Below are 27,117 nucleotides of genomic sequence, written 5' to 3'. Positions count from 1 at the left end.
GACGTGTGTGTGTGTGTGATGTGTGTGTGTGTGTGTGTGTGTGGTGGATGTGTGTGTGGGTGTGGGTGTGTGTGTGGATGTGTGTGTGTGTGTGTGTGTGTGTGTGTGTGTGTGTGTGTGTGTGTGGATGTGTGTGTGTGTGTGTGTGGGTGTGTGTGTGTGTGTGTGTGGATGTGTGTGTGTGTGTGTGTGTGTTTACTGTGGTGCATTTTCTATGATGAGGTTAAACTCTAACATAAAGCACATCACAAAGAGCGAGCACGAGAAAAGAGGCGCGGACGAACCGATGATGGGCGGGGCTTAGCGCTTCCGCTTCTCGATTGGCCACTCGTTACATCACTCAACCGTGCTGTTTACTGATTGGTCACAGAATTCTAGTCAGTATTCCGCTTAGTCACTTTGGCGGAGTCTGTGAACTTCAGCTGCGTCGAGGCTCTTCTGCGGAAAACGGTCTGCTCTCAGCCGCTACACTCGAGTCTGGAGCATCAAAAGCAGATTCCAGATGGAAGAAGCAGATAACGTTTCCTCCGCTGCATCCGATGGAGCTCCGCGCGATATCATCATGAATGAAGCCGCTGTATTCGCTCAGACACCGGCAGACGAGACGCTGCGCAGCGCGGAGGAGGATTCACCGGAGAACACTAACCTTACTAGCCTCACTACTGCACAGATAACTAGTGCTCCACACAAACCTGAGGCAACCAGTGCTCCACTGATGACTGAGATAACTAACATTAGTGCTCCACAGAACACTGAAGAAACTGATGCTTCACAGATGACTGAAGAAACTAGCACTCCAACTGAGGTAACTAACGTTAGTGCTTCACAAATTACTGAGATAACTAGTACTGCACAGATAACTGAGATAACTAGTACTGCACAGATAACTGAAGAAACTATTACTCCACAAAGATCTGAAGTCGCTAGTGCTCCACAGATAAGTGAAGAAAGCTTGACTAACGTTAACGTTACCCAGATAGCAGAAATAAGCAGCACTTGGCAGATAACTGAGGAAACTAGTCCTCCAGAGCCAGCAGAAGCAAGCTTTTCTCCAGCCGCTAGTGAAGAGCCCGCTGGAGCTCCGGAGCCGGAGCCGGAGCCGAGGGAGGAGAGCGTGACTGCGGCGCGGGAGGAGGAGCAGCGGGAGGAGGCTCCCCGAGGATCTCGCTCAGAGCCGGACAGCAGCAGCACACACGCCGCGTCGGAGCACCGAGAGCCCTCACCGTCCCGTGAGTATCGCGCTGTCTGCGCCGTGATGCGGCTTTTCCGGATCAGATACAGACGCGCATCTCTGATGACTGTGTCGCGCTGATCTGCGCTCGCTGCTGCGCTACTGACACGGCTGTGTGTGAGTATTAGACGGCTTTAACGCGTGAATATTAGACGGCTTTAACGCGTGAATATTAGACGGCTTTAACGCGTGAATATTAGACGGCTTTATTATGTGAGTATTAGACGGCATTATTATGTGAGTATTAGACGGCATTATTATGTGAGTATTAGACGGCTTTATTATGTGAGTATTAGACGGCATTATTATGTGAGTATTAGACGGCTTTATTATGTGAGTATTAGACGGCATTATTGTGGTGGATGCGGGCGGTGCGGCCCAGCCGCCTCGTGAGACAAAGACACGCAGCGCGATAAATGAGGATTTATGCAGAGATCATATTTCTGCGCAATATATATTGGTATGAGTTGTTTATTTGAGACTTTACGTGTATTTCTATAAACGTCTATCTATTATATGAGGCTTTTTATGTTTATTTATATGCGACTTTATATAAGGGTGGGACTGCAGTATGAGAGCATTAGATGGATATGTTTACATTATGAAGATTGTTATACAGAGCTGGGTAGTAACTGATTACATGTAATCTAGATTACGTAATTAGATTCTTAATTCGTAGTCAGTACTTGTATTTAGATTAAATTACATTTTAAAGTACTCTAACTACAGTCATTTTTTATTGATTACACAATTACATATTATTCACACTAAAGCAATAATTTATTCATAATTTATTGATTCTCCCTAATTCCTCTTTTTCATCTTTAACATTTTCCTTTTAAAATTTTTGGGACATTCACGCAGAGATCAGTCATTAGAGCACTGCATTTACAAAAATCATTTAATTATTTTAATAATGAAGGATCACATTTGCATGTTCATGGTTCTCTGGTAAATGGTCACATGACATGCAGGTAAACCAGGGGCGTAGCAGAAACAGATGCAGAATTATGATTTTTTTTAATCGTAATAAACATGGGCGGCGCTGAGGAGGGGCGAGCAGAGGCTTCAGCACCCCTAAGAAAGACCAAAGCACGGCCATAGCACCCATAAGAAATGAAATAAAATAAAAACATTTGATGCATATTATTATTACGCTTATTACGCCTTCATAACTCGTGCATTGCCATATAACATGACGTGATTAGCAGGCGCACTTTTCTAATTGTCAGCATTTTATTTTAAAAATGGATCGGTTCCTTGCGTAGGCCTGTCCCCGACTAAAGACTTCACTAGTCACACGTAAATTGATTAATATAATAACCCAGGCTACTAACCGTCCTTTAATATATAGGCGTATAGCCTATTCCGCGCTCAAGCACACGTATAAAACTTGCAATGGCAAAAGTAGGCTAATGATTATGAATATGTTGGGGAAAGGGAAAAGAAAACATTTTAATTATTTTAATAAACTAGTGATTTCTCAGACAGTGCCGGCTGAAAAGATAAAGTTGCCGAATGCGACGCTGCATCTCCGCATGAACTTTAATAAAGAAATGCACCTTTTCATTCTGACTACGTAATTAGAGATGTTATATATTTTTACAGGCTATATCAGCCCAGTCTGCTCTGTTCCGTAACGTTAGTAATACACAGTCTTGGTGTTGTTGTTGTTGTTTTTGCACATTAATCTGACAGTAAATGTGGCACACCCAGTTTTTCTGATGCGCACCCAGAGTCTCTTTTCTGGCTACGCTCCTGAGGTAAACAAATGAAATATTTCGTTTTTTTCAATAAGTGTTTTGTTTTGTTTTGATTCATTTTAAAATTATTTGTTTTAATTTAACATTTTTATGATTTAATTAATTATTAGCTTTTTATTAAACTCATAAAACCCCTGCAGTTTCTTCACAAACCCAGTTTGAGAAACCTTGACGTAATGTAATGTTTAATGCACAATAACAACAAATTAAATATATTTTCTTACTCTTCGTATTTTTGTATCGATATGGTATAAATTATTCTATTTAAACCAATGTGAAAAAGAAGATAGGTCAAAAGTAATGTAAAAGTAGTCTTATTATATTTCTTAAAATATGTAATGTAATGGATTACGTTACTAACTACAATTTTTGTCATGTATTTTGGAATCAGTAACGGACTACAGTTTGTAAGCACTCTACCCAGCTCTGTTTATACATCATCATTCAATAGGCATTGCTATATTGTTTTAACTGAGAATTAATATGATCATAAATAAAGACCTGCATAATGATGTAAATGCTGTATTATTTGATCTCTCTCTGTTGATCAGAGAGTCAATGACGGCTGCTGTCTTCTATCAGACGGCTTATGAAGAGTTTCTTCTCATGTTTTCCCATAGTTCCTGTAGGTGTTGTTGGTCGTAGGCCAGTTCTCCTGAATCTTATGATCGAACTGCTCCCACAGCACCTCAGACTTGTGTTCATCCATTAATAATACTCTGCTGGAAATGTTACCTATTAGTGCTTAATCGCACTGATTAATTGCATCCAAATCACATCCCATAAAAGTTTTTATTTACATAGTATATCTGTGTGTACTGTGTATATTTATTATGTATATATAAATACACACACACACATGACAGTTTAAACTGAGAAATTGTACAATCTTATGCACAAAATGAGCTCATTTCAAAGTTGATGGCTGCTACAGGTCTCAGAATAGTCGGGACGGGGGCATGTTTACCATGGTGTAGCATCTCCTCTTCTTTTCAAAACAGTTTGAAGACGTCTGGGCATCGAGGTTATGAGTTTCTGGAGTTTTGGTGTTGGAATTTGGTCCCATTCTTGCCTGATATAGGTTTCCAGCTGCTGAAGAGTTTGTGATCGTGGAAAGCTGCCCATCCGTATGCACTTATGCACCCCCATACCATCAGAGACGCTGGCTTTTGAACTGAACACTGATAACACGCTGGAAGGTCTCTCTCCTCTTTAGCCCGGAGGACACGGCGTCTGTGATTTCCAACAAGAATGTCAAATTTGGACTCGTCTGACCATAGAACACTTTTCCACTTTGAAGCAGTCCATTTTAAATGAGCCTTGGCCCACAGGACACAACGGCGCTTCTGGATCATGTTCACATATGGCTTCCTTTCTGCATGATAGAGCTTTAGTTGGCATCTGCAGATGGCATGGTGGATTGTGTTTACCGACAGTGGTTTCTGGAAGTATTCCTGGGCCCATTTAGTAATATCAATGACAGAATCATGCTGATGAGTGATGCAGTGTCGTCTGAGGGCCCAAGACCACGGGCATCCAACAAAGGTCTTCGGCCTTGTCCCTTACGCACAGAGATTTCTCCAGTTTCTCTGAATCTTTTGATGATGTTATGCACTGTAGATGATGAGATTTGCAAAGCCTTTGCAATTTGACGTTGAGGAACGTTGCTTTTAAAGTATTCCACAATCTTTTCACGCACTCTTTCACAGATTGGAGAGCCTCTGCCCATCTTTACTTCTGAGAGCCTCTCTAAGACATCTCTTTTATAGCTAATCATGTTACAGACCTGATGTCAATTAACTTAATTAGTTGCTAGATGTTCTCCCAGCTGAATCTTTTCAAAATTTCTTGCCTTTTCAGCTCTTTGTTGCCCCCGTGCCAACTTTTTTTAGACCTGTAGCAGGCATCAAATTTGAAATGAGCTCATTTAGTGGATAAAAAGTGTAACATTTCTCAGTTTAAACATTTGTTATCTATGTTCTGTTGTGAATAAAATATTAGCTCATGTGATTTGAAAGTCTTTTAGTTTTCACTTTATTCAAATAAAAAAAAAAATGTCCCAGCATTTCCAGAATTCGGGTTGTACTTTGAAAATATTTACATGTACTTACATGTATATATTTATATTCGTATAATTTATATTATATACAAATATATTTAATATATAAATGTAATGTATTTTTCTTAAATATGCATGTGTGTGTGTATTTATATATACACAATAAATATACACAGTGCACACATATACTATGTAAACAAAAACTTTTATTTTGGATGCGATTAATTGCGATTAAACGTTTGACAGCACTATTACCTATATAGAGATCTTATGAAGCGAAACGATCAGCCTGTGCAAGAAACTGAACATTATAACAGTACTTATAGCCTCAAATAATTTATAGACGCCCAATGAAGAGTTTGCAACCCAAAATGAAGTTGATGCACTGAGAGTAATACTCCTGACTGACACATCAGAACCACACCGTTACAGCCGAGGTCAGACGCACAGCTCATGCACAACCTACATCTGAAGAGAGTACGATATTACACAGTCAGCTAAACTCTCTCCACATCTGTTTCTGCATTACTGAGTCACGCTGTTGTTGCAAATAAGAATTCCTCCTTAAATGACTTGCTTGGTTAAATATTAGTGTGTTGCATGATGGAAATGAACCGTGCGCGTGGTGTTACTGCTGTAGCTGATGTGACAGCTGTGATTACGTCATCATGCAGTCCAGTGACCATCACATGACCGCCTGTGATTTATACACCACCTCACACTACTGACACTGACACTTCTGCTCCAGCAGTGAAAATAACCTCAGGTGCCACACACACACAGAAGAAGAAGAGTCGTAATGTGAGATATCATGGAGCTCAGGATGGATGACAAACTCAATTAGAGTTGATCTCAAACCTGTTTAGTCCTCTGTGCAGGAAGTCTCTGCCTGATTCAGCATGCACTTCCTGTTTGAGTGTGAAGTGTGCTGTATTGATCTGGAGAGGCGTTCCTCCTGCTGTCATCTGTGTGTGATTTAGGACAGCAGTCGTCTAAGACTGTCACAGACTGAGACATCTTCATGCTCGTTTCCATCAGGATGGAGCAATCTTGAGTGAGTGTTGAGTGACACTCGGCCTTATGAGCTCCAGATACGAGAGTCACTCTTTATTCTGATAGTCCACTCCAAACTATCAGTAACACTGCAGCGACCGGCCCTAACCTAACAGTCTGCTAGTACTCGGAGACTGACACGTAGCTGTGTATTTCCTTACTATGGAAGCAGCCCCTGATTCACGAGCACCGGAGCAATCTCATAACATCGCAGTATATGACATCTCACTAATAAATGACATTGAGCCTCGTGGAAACACACAGTAAAACACAGGTTTTGAGTTGGATGTAAATTTACTCATATTAACAACAGTAACAAGAATTGTAAGGACAAAGTTAGTTGTATATATATTCTGCTGGTGAGTTCAGACTCTACAGGCCTTGATTATATTTGCTCTCATTAAACTCTGTCTCTGCTCATAATGTGGTGGTTATTAGTGGTAACCACGGATAAATCATGCACGGCTCACTACCAGGGTAAACAAATAGGGCTTCTAACTCTATGATTTCTATAACACTGGCATTTGTTATGAAAAACTGCAGCTTAAACACATTTATGATAAATGTAAATGCAAAAAAGTGCCGTTAACTTTAGTTATTACTATAACTTCAGTTTAAGGTGATTGTATTCCCTTACTCCTGTGGCACATTTAATAGATTTATATATGAATAAAATAACATAAATATACCACATTTCTGCCAGAATAGCATGGTTCCAGTCTGCAGTGAACTGTGGTAAATGTAGTTGATCGATGGGATTGTTTGTGGTGCAGTGTTCAGTCTTTAGACTAGTGTACTCGCAGAGAGAACTGCGGTGATATAACGGTGATGGTCTGCGAGTAAACTTGAGATGCGTTCACTGCTGTGATCTCTCACAGGAACCCACTCATTCATGAGCCATTAATCAGTTCATAAAGGCTAATGAAAGGAGTCTCTCTCTCTCCGCCGGCGGGTGCTTCACGGCAAGCTGACGGACATGTGTCAAAAGATATTTTTTTCAGCTTCCCATGAGCAGATTAGAACTTAAAGGTTTTATCAAACTCACAACAAACAATTCACCTTGCACAGGATCTTAAGTTACAATGGAGTATATGGCCTGCATAAGAAATTCGTAGAAAACCTATTGACAGCTTCTGTAAATACTGTATTCTGTAAATATTGTAGGCGCATTCACTTACGGTTGATGCAACAAACTTTTTACAACAAAGCCTTTTATTTATTTTCAGTTCTTCAGTTACAGAAACAGAGCTATATAGACACAATAAATTTACATGAAACATACATCTTCAGTCAGACTAATAAAAATATTATGAACGCTCAGCGTGTTCACATACGGTTTGGTTAATCACAAACACGGACACTCGACTAACACCAAAGGCACCCGGAACAGTTAGGCCTAACTATAAATCATGTGGGGTAGAGCTGTGCGATATGACGATATATATCGGATGGACAAAATAAAAGGTCTATCGTTTCTTATTATGTTCTATTGTTTATTTTGTGGTGTCGCAACATACATTGTTTACAGTAATACTTTTTAATCATTTGGATGACTGAGATCTTTACACACCACCACGGGACGTGAAGCGGAGACAGAACCAGAACAAAACGAGGAGCTCGTTCCTAAACGAGGGACTGCATCTGTAGCATGGACACGCGTTTTAACACAACCGATTTTAAGCCTTTGAAACACAAACAACAGAGCTATATGCGTGCGCCGTCTCGGTTTCTGTGTGAGAGGACCGCTTTTTTGTTTTGTTTTTTTTGCTGCTTTATTGGCTTTGAACGATTACATAAACACACTTATATGCGTCAGAATCCCCGTCTTGGCAAGTATCCTCATAAACACAGTGATTTAGGTCTTAAGAGAGAGGAAACAGCTGAAAGAGGAAACGCATATGTAACAGTATCGGATCCGGACTTCGGTCTTAAAGGGGAAGCTGTCCAATATTCGTTCTGTCTGCCATTCATATTAATCATAGCACACTGCTAGAAAATCTCTCACTGCTCTCGACTAAATCACTTTTGTAACTTTAATAAGAAGAAATAATAATAAAAAAATAATGATATATTTATATATATGTATAGAATCTTACAACCTTACAACTTAGAACCTTTCTTATTTATTGTAGTTTTTTGTCCTATTGCTTGCTATTAGTTTCTTATCCTTATTTCATCACTGACTGTTTATTTATTTTCAGTGAGCTTGAGTTTTTTTTTTTTTTGTCTATTTTTAGGCTTGTATTAGTTTGATATTGACATTGGTGACAAGGATTATGAAAATTCTATGGTATCAACTATTTTAATACCATAAAAACCTTTTTAAAAGAAAAATAATTACTATATCGTGATATATATCGTTACCGTGATATAAAATTAGTCATATCGTGATATAAGATTTTGGTCATATCGTCCACCCCTAATGTGGGGTAGTGGGACAAAAATATATAAATTCAAAGTAATGTGATTTTTTATTTTATTTTTATTTTTTTTTCTGAAGATCATAAAAATAGTTAAATATAACGAACAGCATAAGAATTTCAATAAAAAAATGCAGTCTTAGATGATTTCACGCAACCTAATGAACATCATAAAAAAACACATTCTGATTCCTGTCACTCTGCACACATGTAGTCAGTCCTCTGTCGTGTGTTTCCCGCCCTCTTGTGTCCTTATACGGTTTTTCCTGTTCCTGTCCTCGTTAAGAGTGATTGTGTATGATTTCGTTCAGCTGTGTGTCCTGCCCGTTGAGTTCCTTGTGGTCTGGTCTGCTCGTTACTCCCGGTGTTCCTGTGCGTCTGCCCTGCCTTGCCTTTGTTGGATCTTCATTAAAGACTGTTATTTTGAGTTATCCTCATCTCCTCGTTCCTCCCCGTTGTGTGCACCGTGACACATATATTTGAGCATTTACTCCTGAAAGCATAGGATTCAAGATCCTTATAGGCCTACCTCTGATAAAAAATACCCATTTAAAAGGGTTGCAAATAACCTTGTGGTATTTTCCTTCATATTAGGACATACTTGGTTTTGAATACATTTTATTGGTTAAATTCATCTTTACATTAACAAATAATGACTTAAACATAATATTATTACTTAACAATTAGTTAAAATAGAACAAATAATTATATTTCTAAAGATCTTAAGTTACAGACATGGACACACAACCTAGACACAAAATTGTATAAAACATTGACAGATTCTAAGAAAAATATTATGTATATTAAGCTTTAAATTGCAATTGGCTAGAAACACATACTTTCAGCTACATAAATAACTTCATTCTGACATTCTAACTTAACGATTAGTTAAAATCCAATGCGTAATTCACATTTCTCCTGATCTTCAGTTACAAAACCGGAGCTAAATCACAAGAAATTAACAAAGCATATCGACAGCTTCTATAAGAAAAGAAATATGCACATACACTAAGCTATAACGTATTAATATAACACATTAATCTGGTGTTTTTCGAGGCCTGTGCACGTAATGCAGTGATTAAGGGCAGTGTGTTGTCTGACGTGATCACCTTCATCCACCGTGTCTGTGACGGTCATCGCTTTACTCTCTGACTTGGTTAGAGAGGATTACCAGCTAGTTAGAGGTTTCTGAGTATTATCAGCACTACATAGCTCATGTGTCATACTTTTATTTGTTTGTTTGTCCAGGATGTCCATATTCCAAGTGCATCTAGCAATTACTTTGATAATCGATGAATCTGTTGATTTATTTCTTTGATTAATCTTTTTTTTTTTTTTTTTTAAATGTAAAATGCCTAATTTATTTATTTGATTTTTTCTTTTATGTTTTACACAGTCAATAAAAATGTTTAAATACTGTATGAACATTATATTATGGCTGAATAAAATGTTGAAGGGCCATGAAATGTATTTTTAGATCTTTATATTATGTTTGTGGAAGTTAGCTTATTAAGTTAGAAAAATTTTTAGTCTAAAGTTCAAAGATTATTTCTCATCTTCATTTTTACTGTCTGTCAGGGGCGAAGGGCGACAGCTCTGTCACAACACACTAAACATGCAACATAATACATATACCATCAAAACTGTTCCACCTATTATGTATGGCAGCTAAATTAATTCAAGGTTTATTATTTATGTAATAAAGATTGAGTGAGTGGCATTATTTTGCATAATTCACATTTAATTTTGAGACCACACTCTTCCTCTTGGTCTGTTTTAAACTAGGAGATGGAAATGAATGTTTTCTCAGCTGAGAGATTAGCAGGTGTGTGTGAGAGAGAGAAAATCTCATATACTATTATAATCATGAAGTGTGATCATACGAGGTGTGTTACAGATGAACATACTCCTGCTGTTCACGGTCACTGTCAGGGGCTGTTATCTAGCGGAAGAATGCCGTTTAATGATTTACTTCAGACAAGTAATATATTAAAACATATATTTGGGCTTTGAATATTTATTTGTGTCGGCTAGCTATGCCCTTCAGCCATGAATGTATTCACAATATAGCACAGCCTCTCATACTTTACTGCCTAAAATAATACGTTTATTCATTAAATTGAAGATTCGTTGTGAAAATTATATGTGACCCTGCAGCACAAAACCAGTCTTAAGTCGCTGGGGTATATTTGTAGCAATAGCCAACAATACATTGTATGGGTCAAAATGATTGATTTTTCTTTTTTAATGCCAAAAATCATTAGGATATTAAGTATTAAGTAAAGATCATGTTCCATGAAGATATTTTGTAAGTTTCCTACCGTAAATATATCAAAACTTCATTTTTGATTAGTAATATGCATTGCTAAGAACTTCATTTGAACAACTTTAAAGGTGATTTTCTCAATATTTAGATTTTTTTGCACCCTCAGATTCCAGATTTTCAAATAGTTGTATCTCAGACAAATATTGTCCAACAAACCGTACATCAATGGAGAGATTATTTATTCAGCTTTCAGACGATGTATACATCTCAATTTTGAAAAATTGATCCATACGACTGGTTTTGTGGTCCAGGGTCACATATTTATTAATTACAAATTTTAATGGTAGATGCAATTAATCACAAGTGATTACAGAATTCTATGTGATTTAGCCTAGTTTTCTTTTCTTTTTCTTTTTTTTTAAATCAATAGTGCTTGTTTTTTTCTGTTGGTTTGATGCTTGATGAAGTTTGTGAAATAAAACTAGCTTGCTGTAAAGATGCTGTCATTCCAAACCCATATGACTTACAGTACATTCACCTGAAGAACACTGAAGCTGTTTGTGATATTCTCTGCTCCATTCATATGGATTAAGATGTCATTCTGTACTAATTAAAGCTTCAGAAGGACTGTCAGTGTTTGTTATTCAGGTGTGGTTGAATAACCTTTGATTAGGGGTGGGCGATATGACCAAAATCTTATATCACGATATCGTTTTTTTACATTTTTTTTAAAGGTTTTTGTGATATTAAAATCTTTGATACCATAGCAATAATCCTCGTCACCAATGTCAATATCAAACATTAGTTAAACAAAAAAGCCTAAAAAGAGACAAAAAACAACAACAACAACAACCTCAAGCTCACTGAAGATAAATAAATAGTGATGAAATAAGGATAAAAAACTAATTGCAAGCAATAGGACAGAAAACTACAATAAATAAGAAACGCCACATACATAGTGTAAATTAATTAGTCTTCACTAGGGCTGGGTATCGATTCAGATGTCCCAATTCGATTCGATTTCGATTTTTTTTTATTACATTCAGTGAATATAGTTTTAAAACAAAAGCTATTGATATTTCTAACAAAATGAACAGTAAACATCAGTTTACAAATAGTGAATTAATAAAAAGAATTAAGAACCTGTATTTTAAACCTATTCTTTTTTGTATAGGGTCCTTTCTTAAACAATAATTGGGCCCTATAAAATGTTAATTTTACATTAAATTAAACATTAATTTAATTTATCCTAATCAAATTAAATTAAACCCTTTTATTTTTGGCAAACAAAGTGCTGCACAACAGAGGTTTACTGTTAAAATTAAAAAGAAAACAAATGGGATTATTCCTTTAAAAATAAAGATTTATTAATATTTATTATTAGTAGTAGCATTGAGTCTTGCTCTTAACGTTAAACTAAACTTTTATTTTGACAGGTTGCCGTGAGGAACTTGCAGCTGCTGTGTATCAAGTGATACGACGGTAGTTTTCTCAAATTAAACTGTAAAATGCTAATGAGATGACTCTCAGAGCAGCAGTGTGTTAATATCAGCATATAGTGAGACGGCAGAAGATGAAAACACCGCGAGCGTCGTCTGCGCTTTAGTATGTGTGTAGTAAACAAAACAGTGCGTCACGCCATCCGCCATTCATTCATTTATTGCGGGAATCATGGCGCCTTTTGCGTGATATCAAATGCTTCCACAGATTTATAGTATTACTATAGCATTTCACCTGAGCATTACGAATCACGCGTATGGCTTTGTTCTTGGTTCTCATCAGGTTCTCATCAACAGTATCTCCGCCATGATAAGCACTGAATGAATGACAGGCTTTCTGTTGTAACATCGCACTAGTGAAGTGGAGAAGACTAATGATAAGAATCACATTAATCAGATCTTGTTTTAAATGCGTGCTGAAATAAATACTGGAAAAAATCGATTCGCGGCTTTTGAGAATTGATATCGAATTGATGTCATTAAAAAAAATGATTAATCGAAAAATCGATTTTTTTTTTTGCCCAGCCCTAGTCTTCACTGTGTTAATTATATCTATCTATCTATCTATCTATCTATCTATCTAGATAGATAGATACAATGAACACATGTGTGGATTATATATAAATTATCATTATTAGAATTTTTTTTATTTCTTCTTATTAAAGTTACAAAAGCGATTTAGTCAAGAGCAGTGAGAGATTTTCTATCACTGTTGTTTGATTAATATGAATGGCAGACAGGACGAATATCGGACAGCTTCCCCTTTAAGACCGAAGTCCGGATCCAATATACTGTTACTTATGCGTTTTCTCTTTCAGCTGTGTCCTCTCTCTTAAGACCTAAATCACTGTGTTTATGAGGATACTTGCAAAGCCAGGGATTATGATGCGTATAAGTGTGTTTATGTAATCGTTCAAAGCCAATAAAGCAGCAAAAAAATGTGCGCTCTTCTCACACGGAAACATAGATGGCGCACGCATATAGCTCTGTTGTTTGTGTTTCAACGGCTTAAAATCGGTTGTTTTAAAACTGCAGTGCTTAAAAACACGTGTCCATGCTACAGATGCAGTCCCTCGTTTAGGAACGAGCTCCTCGTTTTGTTCTGGCTGGTCGTTCTCCTGTTCGGAGCACCTGGTTCTGTCTCCCCTTCATGCCCCATGGTCATGTGTAAGATTGCAGTCATCCAAATGATGAAAAAGTATTGCCGTAAAAAATGTATTTTGTGACACTACGAAATAAACGATAGGGCATATTATGAAACAATAGACTTTTTATTTCGTCCATTCGATATATATCGTCATATCGCACAGCCGTACCTTTGACATGACGTGACTCTGCACTGGGTAAAGTTGCAGGCTGCTGATTTTATTCTGTATAGATAATTAACAACACAATAACACAGAGTATCGTTGTCATCATTTTAATTAACTATTTTTAACATAATGAATTGTTTTTAATGTCTACCACAAAAAACAGCTCCTGCTCCTTGAATGTTCACAGAGCGAGTTTTGAGAGACTGACACTGATTCAGTGTAAATGTGTAAATGATCTCTGACCAGGGCTCAAGGCAGCGTTGTGTGTAATTCCTCTCCGTCGCTGTTTTTCAGATGAACCCGAACCCTCTGCTGCTGCTGCCATCCTTCAGTTTCCATCAGGTACGTTTCAGCTTTGCTGCTGTGCTGGGGATGCTTTCGTCTTTGTCATGTTGCCATTTGACTGTTTGCATTTCAGGCTGACGTTTGACCAGTGCTGAGTGATGTAAATGTAATCTCTTGTGAGTTAACAACTGAAGTAACCTAATCAGTACAAGGAGTGACAGACATGCTTGATTTTCACTGATCTGGACTAGGGTTGTCATGATACCAGTACCCGTGAACTTTGTTGATTTTCAGTCATAGTAATACCACTATAAAAACTGAAATGCCATTAAACATGTTCCATCAATTTGACCTCCACTTACTCAAAATGCTTGTATAAATAAAGTGACATTAAGATGATGATGTCTTGTTGTTTGGACTGTGAGCTCCTCTGTGTTCAGTCGGATCATATCTGGCGGCAGATTATGACATTTCTGTGCTTTAAGGAGCAGCTCATGTATCAGGAAGGTTTCAAAGCAGCATCAGTATAACCTTACTGACATTCACAAGCCAAGCCTTCACTGAAATACCATTGGTAACTGCGGCACCCATGTACCAAATTGAGTCTACTGCCGATCGCATGGAAAAACTGCATTATTGTGATCTTTTTCTGTCTTTTTTGGTTTTGAAACACTGGTACTATTGACAGCCCTAATGCAGAGTCAGTTTTGCTGCAGAATGTGTCGTGATCCTGGAAAAGCTGAGATGACTGATGTTAGTCTTGATATGAAAGCTTTCAGATGGTGGATTGTTCTGCCTTCCTCCTGACTTTCCCTTGTAGCAAGAGAAGCCTGTGATGCTTTGCATCAGTTAATCTTTACAGCAAGCCTCAATTAACATCATCATATTTCATTCTTTCAGAGCAGATATGTATAAATACATTTTAGAGAGAAAAGCAGATGCTTTTACCGATGAACAAATGATCTAGAAACATGATCAAGGAAATGAGAATCTCATCTTGAGTAGTCATAAATTAGTTTAGTTTGAAGACTGTGAAGCCTCACAGGATCATCCATATCCCAGGCTCGGATTAACCACAGTCTCGCTCTGATCCCGCAGACCGCTGCGATTCTCCACCCGTAGCTTCTCGGGCCAGCACTAGTCTTGCTATGGATCCATTGGGACGTAAGAACTCGGCAGCGTTCGACCCAGATGTGCTGAGCCAGTCTGACGACGACTTCATGTTAGAAACAAAAAAGAGTCCATTCCAGGCATTTTCCCCATGAGCGACGGCCTCGAGGAGACCACTGCTGCCAGGAGATCAGTGGAGGTTTCTGAGAGTCCGTCTCCAGACCTGGTGCAGGACGCATACGATGAAGGCCATGCGCTGTCAGAGGAGCTCAAACCGGATACTGATGCTGACGCACCGGTCTCCCTTTCATACGCTCCGTCCGACCTTTATTCAAACCTCAACACGGCATCTGACGACCGACCAACGTCTCTTCCAGATATTCTCAAATCGTCTCCGCTGAACCCTGACAAACTGGACTCTGGCTCGTCAGAAGGAAGCCCTGAATTCAGCCCGGTTCACAGAAGTGTGGACGATTCCCCAAATTCCCCGTTCCCTGTTAACAATCCCTTTGGATTTGACTCCAAGATCTTGCTGCTGAAGGAGATGGCCGAGGAGACAGAGGCCAAAGCTGGGGAGAAGACCCAGCCGGAAGTGGAGGACAACTCCGAGCAAAGTTTCACCGATTTTGATCTTGTGAAAGAGACGGACATGCCTCCGAAGAGCGACGGCCTTCTGAAGGACAAAGAGGTGATCAGCCAGACTGCAGTTCAGACGGCTGACAGATTTGAGTGTCTCGGCTTCCCCAGTGGAAACACTCGAGAACCGTCTGATTCTGAGAGTCTGTCCGCAGACTCCTTCTCCCCGGAGCCGTTGGAGCAGGAGCGGCGAGCCATCCAGGGGGCAATGGACACCGCCGAGGAGGTGTCGGAGCAGGAGGCCTCGTCTGAAGAGTTTGAGTTTGTGGAGCGGCCCCCACAGGGAGCTGCTGAGGAGTTTCTGGAAATGCAGGATAGCCTGGCCTTCAGTAAACCCTCAGAAATGCCGCAGGATGAAGACCGATCTCCTAAACTGGAGCCTCAGGAGGCGGCAGATCATACGCCTACGACCGAAGACGCAGACAAACAAAGCTCTTACCATCTCCTCACCCAGGCGTCAGACGAACCTTCTCCTGCAAGAGGTAAAGCGGGCCTGGTGTCTGATTTCCAGGAAATCTCCCCAGCTCCTGTAATCCATCCTCCAGCAGATAAACCTGGAGCCGCGGAGAAGGAAGCTGAAGGCAGCATGTGTAATCTGAGCGCAGCGGCAGGTAAATTCAGCACGGAACACCATCTTCACCGGACCTTTTCATTTACCCATCATTTTCTGTCTGTGTACCTTCATCATTTGTGTTTTGTCCTTAATTCCCCTCATCGTTCATGTGTCTCTCATGCATCTCACCTTTGGCAAGGCATGATGTTGCATTATGACTGTTTGCATGATCACCTTTCCCTTTGATTTGTTCAGTGTCTCACTAACTGTGGTCCAATATAACAATACGATTGGTTTATGATTGACTACTTGCTGTCATATTGCAATCAGGATTATTTTTCTCACATATAAATGTGAGCATTAGTGAATTGATTAACTGTATTTAGCGTTGAGGGTTCATACGAGGCTCTTTTCAGCACGTTTCTCGGCCGCGATGAAGCACCGCGTGCTGTACGTCAAGAGCTGGATCACTGTGGGACTGTGTTTACAGAGCACTAACGCTGCTCATTTGTTTATCTCAATCAGACTGGACTTTACGCCCGGTCCTGCAGGTTTGTCAAGAGTATGAATGGAGAGGGCATGCAGTATAGTTTGAGCGGGAGTGTCTGCGTTCACACGTTTATAGTGTGGAGTCAGATTTGTAAGTGCAGTATGTGTATGTGTAGGTGTAGGGGTGTGCTATATATATATATATATATATATATATATATATTATCATCTGCGATAATATCGTAATTGTTTTAACGATGTGCGATTTCACACTATCGAGTATATCGCAAAAACCAAAGTCGAAAGCAAAGTTGTAGGTTAGACTAGCGCGTGTGCGAGTGCTTTCTTTCACTGCATGATTCAGTCTATTAAAATACATTTAGAATGATCACAAAATTCAAGATATAGGGGCAGAAAATGTATATTTATTTCATTGCATATGGTTAATCAATATCACATGAAGAGTGCCGTTTTTTCTCCAAAAATCAGCATGATTACAAATGTGATATTGATTTTATACAACAGTTTAGTAAACAAGAAGTTATTTCAAGAGACTTACGTTTTAGATGTTTTTGCTCTATTTCGCCCACAAAAATAATTCCAAATAAAGCCACAGCACTGTTTTACGTCTCTGAGCAACATGACGGTGTTTCGTTCCTGAATGAATCAACCATTTAAATGATTCGGTTCAATAGCAATGACTCACTTATAAACAGTGACTTGCTGCCACCTACTGGCGGTTTTAATTTCACATTTAAAGTATCTTTTCATTTTTTAAATAATTTTAAATATCAGTATTCAATGTTTTATGTACATATAACAGAGCATTATTTATGCATTTGTAACTGCAGGTTAAATGCATTCATGTCCTGCATTAAACAGTGAGTAAATGCATCTAAACGCCACTTCAGATGCAGTTTCTATGTTTCCTCTGCATTGCAAAGATGAATTTTGTTGATACTAATTTCATTTGCTTGGTAACAGCCCAAATGTCTTATTATTCTAATTCATTGATTAACTGTAGGAATTTGACTCAAAAGATAATGCACACTTTTAGAAAAAATGGCTTTATAAAGGTAAAAATGCCCATAAAATGTAACAATTAATTTAAACTCATTGGAAAAGATTAATTTCTATCAGTGTGAACTGACCACCACACAGAATATGAAGAATATCAAAAACTTTAGGAGTCAGCTGTCGACATCAGCTGTCCTTAAGATACCAGCACAATAACACATTCAGCAAAAGCCCAGAAAATAGCCTATTGACAACATTTTTTGTCAATATCGCACACCCCTATGTGTGTGGTGGGCGAGAGGAGCCGTGTGTCACGTTCAGTCAGCCGAGCGCTGTGTTTATCTCGTGTAGGAGACTCCCTCCTCCTCCTCCAGCTCCACCCGCCGCTATAAGCGCTAGTCTTCCTCTGAGCTCTGATCGCCTGCAGTCTCCAGTCACCTCGGCACGGCAGCATGGACGAGACGCTCGAGCGGCCCACGGCGCACTGGAAACACAAGGGTAGAGCCGGACTCTCTCACACACTCGCTCTCGCTGTAGACTGCGTGTTATTTACTTGTGACGCTTGAGTGCTGATCCTTCTAGCTGCGCTGTTGATGTGTGTGTGTGGTGTCTGACTGACGCTGTGCTGTCGGTAACAGACGAGCTGCTGTTGGAGATGAGGCCGTTCAGCATGAGTTTGATGAATGCAGGGCTTTAGCAGAGTGTGCTGCGGTGACAGAGCTGACCTTTGCTCCTGGAGAGTCAGTATCGCACAGATAATCTGGCCAAAGGTTCTGGGTGCGGTGGGGCAGAAGTAGTCCTTGTTTAATGATTTGCTTGAATTTCACAGATAAACTGCAGTGTCTCCGAAGATCAGATGAGTTGTTGTTGTTGTTGTTGTGTGTGTGTGTGTGTGTGTGTGTGTGTGTGTATGATATACACACATTAACTTCTGAAGTTAATGTGGTCAAATAATCTCCACTGGACCACTTTTTCATAAATTTACGAAGTCATCTTGAATGTAGTTTTTGCTTGGAGTATAGATTGAGGTGAAAAACCCAGTGTGATGCATTTCAGCATAAGACTGCAGCATAAACTGTGACGAGGTGGACTGTAAATGATGACAGAGTTTGTGGGTATATTTCCCCTTCACTTACAGTATATAAAATGTGTGTTTGTGACAGGAGATGTGCTCTGTCTGTGTTTAGCAGAAGACTGTGAGTGTGACGGTGGACTGAGGTTTCTGTTGTGTGACCATAAACACGCATTCATCACGGACATCATCTGCATGCGCTCGTCTCATTCTCTGCTTATGTCCATCCCGTCCCTGGTTCCCTGTGGTCAGACGGAGGTCCGTGAGGCTGACGTGTGTGTGTGTGTGTGTGTTTCAGTGCTGGAGCTGCTGTACTGGAGGGATGTGAGGGTCAGCGGGCTGGTGTTCGGCGGCTGCCTCTTCCTCCTGCTCTCCCTCCTCAGCTGCAGCATCATCAGTGTCCTGTCCTACTCTGCTCTGGCCCTGCTGTCCGTCACCCTCTGCTTCAGGACATACAGGGGAGTCCTGCAGGCCGTCCAGAAGTCTGACGAGGGCCATCCATTCAAGTGAGTCCAGAGCAGAAACACTGTGTGTGTGTGTGTGTGTGTGTGTGTGTGTGGTCTGACCTACATTATTAATGTGCTCATAGTACACTCTTAAGAAAAATGGTTCTAAACAGTACCAGAAAAGGGTTCTTCGGCTTGTAACAATAGCAGAACGCTTTTTGGGGCGCTAAATAGAACCTTTTTTATAGGGTTCCATATAGAACCATTCTTTGAAAATGCTATATAGGACCTTAATGGTGTTATAAATAACCTTTTTAATGATAGTTTTTCATTAATGTTAGTATGTTAATATCATTAATATTAGTATTATTTGTATATATTATTTATTAATATTGTTTTTACCCTCTGCCTGGTCTTATATCTTGAAGTGTCTATTAGGGTTTTACATAAAATCAACAACAACAACGTGTCAATTAGGTACTTTTATTTTTTTTTAATGACGTGAAATTGTAGCAAAAATGACAGTGTTCTAACAACAGTTATTAGCAGAACACATTAATGAATGACAATGGACATAAAAAAATGCTTAAAGAAGTAAAACAAAATAGAACATAAAATAGTGTATTGAAGACCAAGCTCCAGTGAAATATCTTCACCATCCTCTATGATGCCTTTAAGCTAATCGTTATCTGTATTGTGGTGTGATTGAGTGGCAGTTTCTCTGCAGAGGATGAGGTTGTAGGATGCGACAGCATCTGAAATGCACAACTGAGTTTAGATATACAGTTTGTCTCATTTCATTTGTTTATGTGAAAACAATTGTTTTGAAGGCCAAAAGTAGTATGTGAGCACTTCACAGTGTTAAAAGGAAAAAGTAATACAAAGTCAAGGGATAGCTGGGTATGTTTATGCATAAACCCTAGTAATAAAAATGGACCATAAATTCAATATCTTTGTTACTTACTTAGTGAAGAAGAGGAGATAGAGCTGGTCACACTTGCATGTTCTCTTAAACTAAAAAGAGAAAAGACATAGGAAACCAATTAGCATTTGAAAGTTATAATTTATAGACATTTTAAGAAAGAAATGATTTGCCTGTTGAGAGTGTGTTCACAGTCTGTTAGTTGGATGGCTGAGCTCCAGAAAATCAGTAATGAGACATCTCAAGAGTGTAGCCTCGGTTAGGGTTTCACATTAAAACAACAACAATAACCACAACAGCAGCATGTTGTGTGAATGTGAAAAGTATGTTTTTATTGACATGCAAAATTGTCAGTGCTCTTAACAACAGTTATTAGCTGAATACATTAATGAATAACATTTGATATTGAACATGAATAAATACACAAAAGTAAAACAAAATAAGAACAAAAATAGATGAAGACCAAGTTTCAGTGAAACAATCACAATCCAAGCAATACGATGCCTTTAAGTCCATCTTTTTGGTGTGATTAAGTTTCTCTGCAGATGATGAGGTTGTAGGATGTCATCTGAAATACATAATTGAGTTTAGAGTTACAGTGTGTTTATGTAAAAACAATTATGTTTATGAAGGACAGTATGTGAGCCCTTCACAATCTTAAAAGAAAAAAGTGATATAAAGTCATGGGATAGTTTTAATATTTTTTGTGACTGGGTATGTTTATACATAAACCCAAGTAATGAACAATATAAATTATAACAATATAAATGATAAATTCATTGTCTCTTTTACTTAATGGAGAAGTTTCCACAGTTTAACAGAGCTGCACAGACATATATGTGACCAAGAACTAAAAAAGAAAAAGAAAAAAAAGATAAGAACATGTTTGTTTGGAAACCAGTTACAAGTTAAATTTGTATTTAAATTTAAGAATGAAATCATTTACCTGTTGAGAGTGCGTATCACTGAACTCCAGAAAATCAGTAATGAGGTGCTTTTACACTTACAGATTTGAAAAAAAAGGGCGGGAATAAAGAACCCTAAACTCTAACACAAAGAACCATTTCAGCATAAAAGGGTTCTTCAGACAGCCATGGTTCTAAATAAAACCATCACTGCATGTAAGGAACCTTTAAAGAACCATCTTATTTAGAGTGTATAGTGTGTTCAGGTCTCACGTCTAGACCCCTGCAGTATGGCCGATGATACACTGGGCATCTTGTTTCTTGGGCACTTTCCTCAATGAGAATGGGTAACAAATTTCTGTCTGGATACTTTACATCGGTCGAGGGCTCTGTGTCTCACCTGGCTGCCCGTTGTTGCCCCGTGTATCATCAGCCTATGAGTGTCCCCATAATTCAAATCAATAGCTGCTGCTCTTCTTGAATGACGGATGATTTTTCAACTCATTTTCACAGACGGTACCTGGATCAGGATGTAGCTTTGTCTAAAGACGTGGTGCAGAGGCACAGTGACGTGGTTCTGAGCCGGATCAACGGTGTGCTGAAGGAGCTGCGGCATCTGTTTCTGGTGGAGGACCTGGTCGACTCGCTGAAGGTCAGCTGAATGAAAACGTGCATATCCTAAACATTTAACATGACTCTAGTAGAAGTTTAAGTAGGTCATGAGGAGAAATACTTCTATTGACTGATATATTTAAAGGCATAGTTCACCTAAAAATGATAAATCTGTCATCGTTTACTTCCTCTCATGTCATTTCAAACATTTGTGACTTTCTTTTCTTCTCTGGAATCAAAAGAAGATATTTTAAAGATTGTCGCAGTCTGAACTACATTAGACCATTTATCTTATGTTTTTCACTGAAGAAGGAACTTACGCTAGGCCCTCCTAACCACACTTCCTCATTATGTCATCACAATAATCAGCATGTCAGTCTCCTTCCTCTTCCTCAAGCCATACAGCCAACTACAAAGCTCAGTATTCATCCACTCAACTGACAGCACTTTCACTGAACCCTGAAACCTCTGGATTATTTCTTACTAAGCCAGACCAGACCCACAAGCCTTGTGTTCGGGGGGAGCTGTTGAGTACAAGATGGACTTGAAAACAGCCGCCATCTTCGTCACTGCTGCTCATTTGTTTGAACAGTTTGATTTTAAACTCTCTGGTCATTGCTGCTCTCTGTATTTCAGAAGTCTCAGACGTCTCCTGTCTCAAGGCTCGAAATATATTTAGGAGCATTTGTGCGAGCGCATATAATTGTTGTAGTGCAACCTGTTTTCATTTCTCTAAAAATGTTCACAGTTATGTGCCTTCTGTGTGCTGTCTGCCGTTCTATCAAACGTTACATAACTTCAACATTACGTTCTTAAATTTAATGCAGATTTTAGATTGGTTAATATTAGCTGTCAATCACTCAGGTGACCGGGAGCTAACTACTGCAGGAGATGCAAAGAGCTGAAGAAGAGAGAAAATGAAAGGAAACACTGACAGATGTCTTTTGTAAACCACCTAAAGCTACAAGTAATGTTGCTGGTGATCGCGATGACGTGGTGGATGTTGACCCAGCAGCCGAAAGAAGGCGTACAGTTTTCAGAGAGAATGGTTGAAAGACTTCGAGTGGCTCCGCTGTGAAGATGCTCTGTGCTCTATGCTCACTTATTAACAGTGACTTGCTGCCACCTGCTGGCGATTGTAATTTCACATTTAAAGTATCTTAATTTTTTAAAAATAATTTCAAATATCAGTATTCAACGTTTTATGTTTACAGTATTAAAACATTATATATGCATGTGTAACTGCAGGTTAAATGCATTCATGTCCTGCATTAAGCAGTGTAAGTGCATCTAAATGCCACTTCAGAAATTCATAATTCAAATTCAAAGATGAATTTTGTTGAAACTGGTTTCATTTGCTTGATAACAGCCCAAATGTCTTATTATTCTAATTGACTGATTAAATGTAAGAATTTGACTCAAATGATGATGTACACTTTTAGAAAAAATGGCTTAATTGTGAAAATGACCATAAAAGGTAAAAATCAATTTAAACTTATTGCAAAAGATTAATTTCTATCATTGCTCTGAACTGACCACCACACAGAATATGAAGAATATCAAAATCAGCTAGACTACCAGCACGATAACACAAGATGAGCACAATAACACAAGCAAAATATTGTCAGATATCAGATTAACTTCGGTGGTTTACAAAAGAAATCTGTCAGTGTTTCTTTTCATTTTCTCTCTTCTTCATCCCTTTGCATTTCCCGTGGTTATAGCTCCCCGTCACCTGACAGCGGAAAGCAGTGACTGGGTGATTGACAGCTAATATATTAACCAATCTGCATTAAAGTTAAGAATGTAAAGATGAAATCTGTTAATATATCATTTGTAGTTATGGTGCTCCTAAATTTTAGCTGGTGCTCCTAATGTTTTAAAGTTAGGAGCACCAGTGCTACCAAGTAAAAAAGTTAATTTCGAGCCCTGTGTTTTGTTAACCGTGATATTGATACGCTCTCCTCTTGTCTTGATAAGCTGGCTGCTACCAAAACTCAAATGGTTTCACTTACACACTCAGCTCCCTGGTATTCACCTGAACCTCATGAAATGAAATCCCAGCAAACGGCAAAGACTCACAGTGCATCTTCAGATCATTCAACAAAACAGGGGCGCTCTCTTCAACCTGTTTCTCTGACCTCATAGACTGGCTCCATCGACCTCGAAGCTCTCTTTCTACGATAAATAAACTCCTCAAACCTAGTGATAACTCCTCCAACTCCTTCAACCCAACATCTATCACCCTTTCCACTTCTCCATGTATTTCAGCTCTGTTCACTCTGTCCAGCTGCATGGTAGGAGATGAGATGAGATCCTATGTCATTCAATATTTTCAAGGATTTTTTCCAGTTTTCTCCTCGCTGAAATCACTAATGCGTCCTTCAGTTCTAGTTCAGTCCCACAAACACTTAAACTGGCTCTTGTCATCCTTCAACTATCAGTTCTTAAAAATCCATTTCTGAGCAATCTCTACTCTCTTCTTTCTGCCAAAAAGACTGGATTATTGTCAGAGCCATAGCTTTCAATTCAGGTTTCCACTCACAGCATAGTGCACAATCCATAGTAGTCACCATCAACCTCCCCCTTTCTTCAGACTCTGGTTTCCACAGCATCCTCATCCTTCTGAAGCTCACTGCAGCTTCTCAACCATACCATTATTCTCTCCCATCTGGAATCCTCCATCATCACTGGCACTGTCCTGTCCTGGCAAAGGTCATATCTGACAAACAAACAGCAGTTTGTCTTTGTACTTCCTCCACAGCCACTCTATCTCAAGGTGTACCCCAGGGTTCGGTGCTTGGCCCCCTTCTATTCATCCTTCACATGCTTTCCTTTGGTAGTCTCACGTCATCATCATATTCTGCACTTCCACTGCTACGCTGATGACATCCAGCTCTACATCTCTACCAGATCCATTACCGCTGAAATTCATTCTGCTCTGGGCACCATGTCAATCAAATCACCTCAACCATTTCCCAAGCGTTCGGTAACAGAATGCATACAGGATAATGTGGTCACGTGACTATATTCTCATAACAACAATGATAATAGTTTCATTGCAAATATATTGTATTGTATTGTAAAATCAATCCCAATAATAATCCTAAACATTGATTTACTCTTTATTGTTATAATATATGCCGTGTGCACCTCTTCTTTCCTCGTGAGTGTGTGACTGAAGTCTGTCCGGTCTGTGTGCCAATCAGTGACGTTTGTTCCTGTCAGGATCTGTCAGACACACCTGATCACAGTGAACATGTTCTGTTTCTTCTCCAGTTCGCAGTGTTTCTGTGGGTCCTCACGTATGTCGGTGCCTGGTTTAACGGACTCACGCTGCTCATTCTCGGTAAGGCCACTGAGACGCTTTCACTTCATTCTGTACATTCATGCTTTATTATGGGTCGTTCTTCAGAGCTCCTGATCATAGATGAGCCATAATTACATTCTGTGGTGTTTTATTATCTCTTGTGCTGCAGGTCTGATTGGAGCTTTCAGCGGCCCAATAGTCTATGAGAGACATCAGGTAATGGTCATGGCTGTTGTTTTGCTGCTGAAATCATGTGTGATTGATGAAACTGCAAAAGCCAATTCATTGAATGAATTAGATGGTTTTCCAAGTGAAAAGACGTGCAGCGTTCTCTTGAGTGTCATGTAATGTTCATGTCAGTTTGGCAGAGTGTGTGTGTGTGTGTGTGTGTGTTGATGATCCAGTGCGTATGATGGTCATGTTCTGTCTGTCCCGCAGACTCAGATCGATCAGTTCATTGCCACGCTGAAGAGCCGGGTGAAGGATGTCATGGGCCAGTAAGTCAAACTCATTCATGAGGGTTATTTAGAGTGGACTAGACACGCTCGTTCTACAGTTTTTCCCTGATTGAAATCTGGTGTTTGATAACTGACCATTAACCATTAACTGACAAGTGTTAAATTAGAATTAGGCCTAAACTACAATTTTGTCTCGTTTGCACTGAGCAGTACGGTACGGTACACAATTATTTCCATTTCCACTGTCAGAAGTTGTGAATGGTACCAAAATAGTGAACCGTACCACTTTTTTGGTACCCTTCCGTTGGGGTACCTAGCACAGCAAAGGGTACCAAAAGGGTGGAGCTAAACTCACTGCAGAGCGCTGATTGGTTGACTAGAATCGTCACTTCTTCCTCGTTCCGCTCTGCTGTCCTGATGGGCTTATTTACATCAGAGTGCGCAAACACACACAAATATAACCGTGTATTTTATAATTTTATATTTTCACACAGACAATAGCGGTTTCTCAATATGCGTTCTTGTGGACTTGTGAAACGTCATTGCCCAAAAACCTGTGTGATTTTCAAACTATTAGTTATTGTGTCATGAAATGAGGTTTAAAGAGTTTTTCAGGCGAGAATGTAGTTGTTTAATACTCAAACAAAACAAAACGAGGCAGAGTTGTGCTTATTGTTGCACTTTATCGTCGATCGCTACTTTCCGGCGTACACCACGCCTATCAAGTAAGGGTACTGTTGGCAGTGGAAACGCAAGCCTGATCAGGGTTACCCGTACCGAATCATACTGTACTGTACCGTACCGCGCAGTGGAAACCAGCCATTAGAATTCAGACCTCAAAATACACTCCACGGGCCCGGTCTACCTCAGTCCTCAGCATACAGCTCGTCTACCGATTCTCATGTTAAAGAGGCATCTTGAGGACATGCTGAGGGTTAGTCTCTCGACGCTGAGTCCCACAGTGTGATTTGGTCATTAATATTTAATTAAATTGGCGTTTATTCAAAGCAGCTAGCGGGAGACGCTTGTTTGTAGGTTACAGTGAAGAGTGATGTGTTATCAGTGGTGAAGTAACGTCTCTGTGTGTGTCTCAGGATTCAGGCCAAGGTTCCTGGAGCGAAGAAGAAGTCCGAGTGATTCTGGAGCGGCTCCGATCTCCACTCCGCATCTACAGCTCTATCTCTGTCTGTTTTCCTCTCTTCTGTTCACTCACATGACCGCATCTTCATCAAGTTGCTCTGATACTGAAACACTGGTTGCAGAATAAATGAAATATCTTGTTTAATGTCTGAGAAACGTGGTTTTGATCCTTCAGAAAATGAAATGCACTTCAGGTCTGCTTTCTTTTTTAACGAGGGAAGTTGAAGAGTACCAGTATTGACTTTTTGTGGTGTTTTAGTTCCTATGACTGTGATTTTACTTGATTGACTGGAGTTTCTGTCATGCTCCGTTATCTTAGCAACTTTTCTAGATATTAAGACATTTGAGCTCCCCTGCAGGATCATCTCTGGATGAACTCGTTTACATGAAGCTTCCTCAGCAGAGGTTATTGTATTTAAATCTATTTATCTCTGGACCGATTGCTAAAGCGAGCAGCGTTTGCCATGCCAATAACTGTGAATGAAACGTGTCCTGTTGTCTGAACTCTGTGAATGCATTTTGAGATGTTAATGAGAACCAATAAAGCTTCTAGATCAA

At 39.4% G+C, this 27,117-nt stretch overlaps 1 protein-coding gene across 1 annotated transcript; it reads left to right on the top strand.

The window, feature by feature from the left end:
* Positions 1 to 393: 393 nt before the first annotated feature.
* Positions 394 to 27,117, top strand: rtn4b (reticulon 4b). The gene is given in 11 exon segments (XM_058795887.1): positions 394 to 805; positions 977 to 1,229; positions 13,899 to 13,946; positions 14,988 to 15,164; positions 15,167 to 16,246; positions 19,065 to 19,272; positions 21,553 to 21,691; positions 24,931 to 25,000; positions 25,131 to 25,177; positions 25,400 to 25,458; positions 26,514 to 27,117. Coding segments are annotated over 11 exon segments (2,427 nt in total). The 5' UTR covers positions 394 to 502; the 3' UTR covers positions 26,557 to 27,117.

This window comes from Onychostoma macrolepis, chromosome 13 (genome assembly GCF_012432095.1).
Source record: "Onychostoma macrolepis isolate SWU-2019 chromosome 13, ASM1243209v1, whole genome shotgun sequence".
Lineage (NCBI taxonomy): Eukaryota > Metazoa > Chordata > Actinopteri > Cypriniformes > Cyprinidae > Onychostoma > Onychostoma macrolepis.
The sequence above is the reverse complement of the archived record's forward strand: the minus strand, read 5'-3'. Positions and strand labels throughout refer to the sequence as shown.